Below are 9,918 nucleotides of genomic sequence, written 5' to 3'. Positions count from 1 at the left end.
GTGTGTGTGACAACTGTGACTCTGTTAAGCAACGGGACAATATTGATGCTTGCGGTGGGCCTGCCCACATTGCCTCAAGTGGGAAGTCTGATTTCATAGTCTCTAGCTCCAAGTCTGACAACAGTGATCATCTCAGTGAGAAACCTGAAAACAGTGACTCTAGCAGGAGCGCTAATAGCACTGAGCATACAGAGTCTGGCAAGAGCAGCTACAGTGGTAGGGATATGATTATTGACCCTGGTCGTACAAGTGGTAATGATGGCTCTGCCATAGGATCGGGGAGAAGCAGTGCTGGATATGCCTCAGCAACCACACCCACTGGACTTTTGTGCCCTGTGTTTACCAATGAGAATGATGGAACTCACAGTTATTATGATCCTCACATGAAAAATGTTCCACCACTCCTGAAACATGGCTTCTTTGACATTAGTTGGAGACCTACTGACAAATACCCAGGACCATGGTCCTACAAATCTTTCTTTGGAGGATGGGCTGACAACACTGACGTTAGAATGCCTGATGGCTCTACCGAGAAATGGGACAAGAAGGCCTCTACCTTAGGACCTAACACTAATGACTGTAGCAAGAGTCCTCCTCAAAATGTCTTTGACAACATCCCTGACAAGACTATGTCTAGCCATAGGCCTGACAACAAAAACTTTGGAGGGAAGGTTGACCACCCTGAGAGGATAGATGACAAAAAAGATAGTAGCCGGAGGGATAAAAATGATAAATCAAGCGTTTGGTCTGATAAAAACTCTAATGAGGGACCTGGAAACCATGGCATTGGCTTTGGTGTGAATGAGTTTACTAGGAGGTCTTACACGAATGACACTGACAGGAGGACGGTGGACAGTGACTTTAGTGAGAAGCAGGACAATTCCTCCACCAGGCGGCCTGCTAACATGGGCTCAAGTGGGACGTCTGACATAGTGGCTGGCAAGAACTGCTCTAGTCAGGGGACTGGGAGCACAAATCGTGGAGCGAGAGCTGACTTTGTAGCAAAGTTTGAGAAGTATGATTGTAGCATTTGGGCTTTTAATGAGTTTAAATGGATGGCCTACAACAGTGGCCCTAATGAGTGGCCTGAACAAAGCACCAGCCGGAAGCCTGACAATAGTGGCTCCTGGAGGCTTGCCAATGGTCGCATGCTCTATTGTCCTCACAGATGTGATCTCTGCGATATGCTTGACACAGCCAATACCATCCCCTCAAAAGACAGTGGTGATTTCCTTAGACTGCGTCCAGATGACTCCTGGAGAAGACCTGAGGACTTTGACTTCCTCTGGGGCAGCAATGACTGCACTGGAGGGGCAGAGGGAAGGGACTTTATCAGAAGGCCTGACTGTAGCACAGACAGTGGTGATTTCCTTAGACTGCGTCAAGACGACTCCTGGAGGAGACCTGAGCGTTATGACTTTCTATCGGACACCAGTGCATGTACTGGAAGGGCAGGGGCAAGGGGCTTTATCAAAAGAGCTGGTTGTAACTCGAAGGGAGACTGCAATATCTCCAGGGGGAGGCTACACAACCGCCACAGAAAAGTTCTGAGTGCAAGGAATCTTAAATCAGGCAGTGGAGACTCAGGAACGAAGCCTGACAACAGAGGCTGCATTTTGAGGCCGAACAACAGCCACCCTCGAGGAAGACCAGAAAATAGACAATCGTATGGAAGCAGGATAAATACAAATGAAGAGATTTGTAAACATGGCGGCCAAAGTGCCAGCGTGAGGTCTAACAATAGTGGTTGCAGGTGGAAGTCCAGAAGTGACGCTGGAGGGATGCGAAGTGACACTGTCCCTAGTGGTAAGCTGGCTAATGATGTCTGCCTCTGTACTCCTGACAAACACATCCTTACTGAGAGACTCCGCAGTGGTGGCTATTACATACACTTCATCAAGAGGACTCCAAAAAGGCCTTTCACAAGGCAGTCCCAAGCCACGTCGTGCACACCACATACTTTCAACGGAGCCAGACTAGTGAATACGAGAACGCAGAAGAAATGCATAAAGACGCCTCAGAAAAGTGTCTGGATCAGAAACCCTTCTGTAAGAGTCCGCATCCTTAGGACTCAGAGTAGAACTCGTGGCAGCAGGCCTTGGCTCAGCAGTTTTCGCAAGAGGCCTTACCAAGGCACAGCCCTCTATAGAGCTCCCTTGCTCCACCAGCTGCAGCAAGAGGCAGCCACACCTGCGCCATGGAGCAGACCCTATGCACAGCAGGCAGACCACCCGAGCATCCCAACTCAAAGGCCCGCCGACCAAGGTAGGAGCAAGCGCGGACGAGCAGCAGTTCTGTCACTGTTTAACGTGTGTTTCTTACAGGCATGAGTTGCAAAGTACAGTAATGCAGACAGTCAGCACTGCACAGTGTCTTTTGACCAACAAAGACTTTAGAGACAAGACTCTTTTATTATGTGCTTAGTGCTGCCAGTCACATATACATACTGTAAGCACTGAATTATGTGTATTATGCGCTTAGTATAGCCCAGTACAGTGTATTTGGTTTATGGTGTAGTTAGACTCACATACTATAAACACATGAATATTTGCATTAAGTGCTTGGTGCAGCCAGTCACACATAATGTAAACACTGCAAAATGTGTATTATGCGCTTAGTATAGCCCAGCACTGTGTGTTTTTCCACAGTGGAGTTAGACTCACATACTATAAACACATTAATATTTGCATTATGTGCTCAGTGCAGCCAGTCACACATGCTGAAAACACTGCAATATGTGGATTGTGCACTTAGTATAGCCAAGCATTGTGTATTTTGTTCATGCTTTAATTAGACTCACATACTATAAACACATGAATATTTGCATTAAGTGCTTAGTGCCACCAGTCACATATACTGTAAACACTGCATTATGTGAATTATGCGCTTAGGGTAGCCAAGCATTGTGTATTTTATCACAGTGTAGTTAGACTCACATACTGTAAACACATGAATATTTGCATTAAGTGCTTAGTGCAGCCTGTCACACATACTGTAAACATTGCATTATGTGTATTATGTGCTTAGTATAGCCAAGCAATGTGTTTTTTCACAGTGGAGTTAGACTCACATACTATAAACACATGAATATTTGCTTTATATGCACAGTGCAGCCAGTCATACATGCTGTAAACACTGCAATATGTGTTATTATGCACTTAGTATAGCCAAGCCTTGTGTATTTTGTTCATGGTTTAATTAGACTCACATGCTATAAACACATGAATATTTGCATTAAGTTATTAGTGCAGCCAGTCGCAGATACTGCATTATGTGTATTATGCACTTATTGCATCCAAGCATTGTGTAGTTTTTTCACAGTGTGGTTAGTCTTACATACTGTAAACACATGAATATTTGCATTAAGTGTTTGGTGCAGTCAGTCACATATACTGTAGGCACTGAATTATGTGTATTATGCGCTTAGTATATCCAAGTACTGTGTATTTGGTTTATGGTGTAGTTAGACTCACATACTATAAACACATAAATATTTGCATTAAGTGCTTAGTGCAGCCAGTCACACATACTGTAAACATTGCATTATGTGTATTATGTGCTTAGTGTAGCCAAGCACTGTGTGTTTTTTCACAGCCTTATTAATCTCTCTCTTAGCACTGGTAGTGTCCCCACTGCTTGGAAGCAGGCGACCGTCATACCTATTCTTAAAAAACCCTCCCTTGACCCTGCAAAATTAGAACACTACCGACCCATCTCCCTCCTCCCCTGGATGGCCAAATTAGCTGAGGCTCACGTGAATTGCATTCTCTCCTCTCATTTGCAGGAAGCCAATATACTGGATAAATCTCAGAATGGTTTTCGCGCGGGCCACAGTACCGAGACTGCTCTTCTGGTGGTGGTGGAGCATATTAGGAAATTGCTGGACCGGGGTCAGACGGCGGCACTGATCCTATTGGATCTCAGTGCCGCCTTTGACACGGTCTCCCACCACATTCTTTTGCAGCGTCTTGGGGAGGCAGGAGTTGGAGAGTTGGCTCTTGAATGGTTTCGCTCCTTTCTTATGGATCGAGCCTTCAAGGTATCCTTACCGCCCTATGTCTCTGCCCCTCGCCCCATTCCCCAGGGTGTTCCGCAGGGTTCGGCTCTCAGCCCTACCTTATTCAATCTATATGTTCAGCCATTGGCGGAGGTAGCCCGTAGTTTTGGTCTCACCATGGTGTCATACGCCGATGACACGCAGCTGGCGGTGGCACTTAATGGTGATTCCACTATGGATGCCTCTACCTTTCAGTCAGCTCTTAAGGCAGTGGCAGGCTGGTTGGCGGAAAATAGACTCCAACTCAACTCCTCCAAGACCGAGGTTATCATCTTTGGTAAGGAAACTGGGCTATGGGGAGACAATTGGTGGCCATTGGAGTTGGGTCCTGTTCCCATTCCTGTAGCTGAAGTCAGAAATTTGGGTGTATGGATTGACGATAAACTCTCCTTCACCCCCCATACCAAACGTGTAGCTGGCACCTGTTTCGGTGCCTTGCAGTGCCTTCGGCCCATTTTTAAATTTTTTGACGCAGACACCAGACAGATCATTGTGCAAGCTCTGGTTCTTACTAGACTGGACTATGCCAGCTCTCTGCTTCTGGGTGTTAATCAGGCAGAACTAGCTCTCCTTCAGCGGGTTCAAAATGCTGCGGCCAGAATGCTGGTCGGTCTTCCTAAGTTTGCTTCTGTTCGTTATACTATCCAAGATCTTCACTGGTTACCAGTAGGCCAGAGAATTAAGTTTAAAGCACTCTGCGTAACTTTTAAAATTCTTAAGTTAGCCTCCCCTCCCATTCTCACCCAGACCATTCTCCATTATGTTCCTCCTAGATCCCTCCGATCTGCAGGGTCCAACTTAGCTATCGTTCCGCGTTTTAAGAAAGCGCGAATAGGTGGCCGTTCCTTTTCGGTGTTGGCAGCCACCCTTTGGAACTCGCTGCCTGCTTCTCTTCGTGCTATTCCGGACCTGCTCCTTTTTAGGAAGTCTTTAAAAACCTTCCTATTCTCCACAGCCTAGTCTCTTCCCCTCTGGTTATCTCTGTGGTGTTGTGTTATCCTATCTCCAAAGCGCCAGGACGCCTCTTTGCTGCGGCATCTGAGCGCTATACAAAATCAAATAACATAACATAACAGTGGAGTTAGACTCACATACTATAAACGCATGAATATTTGCATTAAGTGCTCAGTGCATCCAATCACACATGCTGTAAACACTGCAATATGTGTATTTTGCACTTAGTATAGCCAAGCATTGTGTATTTTGTTCATGCTTTAATTAGACTCATATACTATAAACACATGAATGTTTGCATTAAGTGCTTAGTGCCGCCAGACACACATACTGTAAACACTGCATTATGTGACTTATACGCTTAGGGTAGCCAAGCTTTGTGTATTTTATCACAGTGTAGTCAGACTCACAGACTGTAAACACATGAATATTTGCATTAAGTGCTTAGTGCAGCCTGTCACACATACTGTTAACACTGCATTAGGAGTATTATGCACTTACAGTAGCCATGCATTGTGTATTTTCTTCATGGTTTCGTTAGACTCACATACTGTAAACGCATGAATATTTGCATTAAGTGCTTAGTGCAGCCAGTCACACATACTGTAAAACACTGCGGGCCCGATTCACAGAACTAACTTAAGACAAAATCCTAAACTTACTACCATTTTGGTATTCACAGAATGCACTTACTGCTTTTGGTATTCACAGAATGCACTTACTACTTTTGGTATTCCCAGAATGAATTTACGACTACTAACTTTACGTCCGCACTCGGGCCGGAAATTCCGGCCCGGAGGCGGGGCTTCCGGGCCGGAGGTGGAGCTTCCGGGCTGGAGGCGGAGCTTCCGGCCCAGAGGTGGAGATTTTGGCCATGGCAAAATCTCCGCCACTGGCCGGAATCCCCACCTCCGGGCCGGAAGCTCCGGCCCGAGTGCGGACGTAAAGTTAGTAGTCGTAAATCCATTCTGTGAATACCAAAAGTTGTAAGTGCATTCTATGAATACCAAAAGTAGTAAGTGCAGTCTGTGAATACCAAAAGTAGTAAGTTTAGGATTTTGTCTTAAGTTAATTCTGTGAATCGGGCCCTGCATTATGTGTATTATGCGCTTAGGGTAGCTAAGCATTGTGTATTTTCTTCATGGTTTAGTTAGACTCACATACGCTAAACACATGAAAATGAGCATCAAGTGCTTAGTGCAGCCAGTCACACATACTGTAAACACTGCATTATGTGTATTATGCGCTTAGGGTTTCCAAGTTTTGTGTATTTTGGTCATGGTTTAATTAGACTCATATACTGTAAACACATGAATATTTGCACTAAGTGCTTAGTGCAGCCAGTCACACATACTGTGCACTCTGAATAGCCAAGAATTGTGTATTTTGTTCATGGTATAATTAGACTTACATACTGTACACACATGGATATTTGCATTTTGTGCATAGTGCACCCAGTCACACATACTGTGAACACTGCATTATGTATATTATACAATTAAGGTAGGCACGCAGTGTGTATTTTTTCACAGTGTAATTAGATTCACATACTGTAAACACATGAATATTTGCATTAATTGCTAAGTGCGGCCAGTCACACATACTGTGAACACTGCATTATGTGTATTATGTGCTTAGTGTAGCCAAGCATTGTGTGTTTTGTTCATGGTTTATTAGACTCACATACTGTAAAGACATGAAATTTGCATTAAGTCCATGGTGCAGCCAGTCGCACATACTGTAAACACTGCATTATGTGCATAATGCGCTAAGTGTAGCCAAGCATTGTGTATTTTTTCACAGTGTGGTTAGAGTCACATACAGTAAATACAGGAATATTTGCATTAAATGCTTAGTGCAGACAGTCGCACATACTGTAAACACTGCATTATGTGTATTATGCGCTTAGGGTATCCAAGCATTGTGCATTTTCTTCATGGTTTAGTTAGACTCACATACTGTAAACACATGAATATTTGCATTAAGTGCTTAGTGCAGCCAGTCACACATACTGTAAGCACTGCATTATGTGTATAATGCGCTAAGTGTAGCCAAGCATTGTGTATTTTTTCACAGTGTAGTTAGAGTCACATACAGTAAATACAGGAATATTTGCATTAAAAGATTAGTGCAGACAGTCGCACATACTGTAAACACTGCATTATGTGTATTATGCACTTAGGGTAGCCAAGCATTGTGCATTTTCTTCATGGTTTAGTTAGACTCACATAAGGTAAACACATAAATATTTGCATTAAGTGCTTAGTGCAGCCAGTCACACATACTGTAAACACTGCATTATGTGTATTATGCGCTTAGTTTAGCCAAGCATTGTGTATTTTTTCACAGTGTAGTTAGACTCACATACTATAAACACATGAATATTTGCATTAAGTGCTTAGTGCAGCCAGTCACACATACCGTGAACACGGCATTATGTGTATTATGATATTATTGCTGCCAAGCACTGTGTATTTTTTCACTGTGTAGTTAGACTCATATACTGTAAACACATGAATATTTGCATTACATGCTTAGTGTGGCCAGTCACACATACTGTAAACACTACATTATGTCTATTTAGAGCATGGGGTAGCCAAGCATTGTGTATTTTTTCTCAGTGTAGTTAGACTCACATACTGTAAACACATGAAAATTTGCATTAAGTGCTTAGTGCAGCCAGTCACAAATACTGTAATCACTGCATTATGTGTATTATGCGCTTAGGGTAGCCAAGCATTGTGTATTTTCTTCATGGTTTAGTTAGACTCACATACTCTAAACACATGAATATTTGCATTAAGTGGTTAGTGCAGCCACTCACACATACTGTAAAAACTGCATTATCTGTATTATGCGCTTAGGGTAGCCAAGCATTGTGTATTTTGTTCATGCTTTAATTAGACTCATATACTATAAACACATGAGTATTTGCATTAAGTGCTTAGTGCAGCCAGTCACACATACTGTAAACACTGCATTATGTGTATTATGCGCTTAGTTTAGCCAAGCATTGTGTATTTTTTCACAGTGTAGTTAGACTCACATACTATAAACACATGAATATTTGCATTAAGTGTTTAGTGCAGCCAGTCGCACATACTGTGAACACTGCATTATGTGTATTGTGCGCTTAGTGTAGCCAAGCACTGTGTATTTTGTCACAGTGTAGTTACACTCACATACTGTAAACACATGAATATTTGCATTAAGTGCTTAGTGCAGCCAGTCACATGTACTGTGACCACTGGATTATGTGTATTATGTGCTTAGTGTAGACAAGCATTGTGTATTTTGTTCATAGTTTAATTAGACTCGCATACTGTAAACACATGCATATTTGCATTATGTGCGTAGTGCAGCCAGTTGCACATATTGTGTGATTTGTACACTTAGGGTAGCCAAGCACTGTGTATTTTTTCACAGTGTAATTAGACTCACATACTGTAAACACATGAATATTTGCATTAAGTGCTTAGTGCAGCCAGTCACACGTACTGTTAACACTGCATCATGTGTACTATGCGCTTAGTGTAGCCAAGCATTGTGTATTTTGTTCATGGTTTAATTAGACTCACATACTGTAAACACATGAATATTTGCATTAAGTGCGTAGTGCAGCCATTTCCACATACTCTAAAGACTGCATTATGTATATTATGCGCTTAGTGTAGCCAAGCACTGTGTACTTTTTCACAGTGTAGTTAGACTCACATACTGTAAACTCATGAATATTTGCATTAAGTGCTTAGTTCAGCCAGTCGCTTATACGGTGAACACTGCATTAGGTGTTTTATGTGCTTAGGATAGCCAAGCACCGTGCATTTTTTCACAGTGTAGTTAGACTAGCATACTGTAAACACATGAATATTTGCACTAAGTGCTTAGTGCAGCCAGTCGCATGTACTGTGAACACTGAATTATGTGTATTATGCGCTTAGTGTAGCCAAGCATTGTGTATTTTGTTCATGGTTTAATTAGACTCACATACTGTAAACACATGAATATTTGCATTAAGTGCATAGTGCAGCAATTTGCACATACTCTAATGACTGCATTATGTATATTATGCGCTTAGTGTAGCCAAGCACTGTGTACTTTTTCACAGTGTAGTTAGACTCACATACTGTAAACACATGTATATTTGCATTAAGTGCTTAGTGCAGCCAGTCGCACATACAGTGAACACTGCATTAGGTGTATTATGTGGTTAGGGTAGCCAAGCACCGTGTATTTTTTCACAGTGTAGTTAGACTCACATACTGTAAACACATGAATATTTGCATTAAGTTCTAAATTCGGCCAGTCACAAGTACAGTTAACACTGCATCGTGTGTATTATGCACTTAGTGTAGCCAAGCATTGTGTATTTTGTTCATGGTTTAATTAGACTCACATACTGTAAACACATGAATATTTGCATTAAGTGCATAGTGCAGCCATTTGCACATACTCTAAAGACTGCATTATGTTCACACATACTGTAAACACTGCATTATGTGTATTGTGTGCTTAGTAAGCCTGGGCAAAGCACTACGCTACGCTCGCGTAGTTTGCGAAGTTCGCGCTACTTCGCACTACGCGAATTGCACGTAGCACAGTGCGAACACGCGTAGCGTAGTGTTGCGTAGTGCTGCAGTCATTTTTTGCTTGCTCGCGGTCCTTAACGTCAAGTTGGCGACCGCGAGCAAGCAAAATGACATCACGGCGAGACTTTTTCCTTGTTCGCGATCAGCAACATCAAGTTGGCGATCGCGAGCATGGAAAATAAACCTCCCGGCGAGATTCTCAACGCGAGGAGGTCAGGTTTCTCATTGCGAGTGGTTGCGTATGCTCGCGACCGCTCGCGATGAGAAACTACCAGTTCGCGTTGAGAAAGCTGCCGCTCGAGTAAAAATCTACTCGAG

The 9,918-nt window shown here is 43.0% G+C and overlaps 1 protein-coding gene across 1 annotated transcript in view; it reads left to right on the top strand.

Annotated features, from left to right (window-relative positions):
- Window positions 1–629: 629 nt before the first annotated feature.
- The window catches only part of LOC146809947 (uncharacterized), a 128,551-nt gene continuing 119,262 nt past the window's right edge, over window positions 630–9,918 (top strand). The window contains exon 1 of the mRNA XM_085614925.1: window positions 630–2,265. Within this exon, the coding sequence (XP_085471051.1) occupies window positions 630–2,265 (1,636 nt within the window). The remainder of the gene's footprint in view (window positions 2,266–9,918) is intronic.

Source organism: Triturus cristatus, chromosome 7, assembly GCF_964204655.1.
Source record: "Triturus cristatus chromosome 7, aTriCri1.1, whole genome shotgun sequence".
In the NCBI taxonomy this organism is placed as follows: domain Eukaryota; kingdom Metazoa; phylum Chordata; class Amphibia; order Caudata; family Salamandridae; genus Triturus; species Triturus cristatus.
The sequence above is the reverse complement of the archived record's forward strand: the minus strand, read 5'-3'. Positions and strand labels throughout refer to the sequence as shown.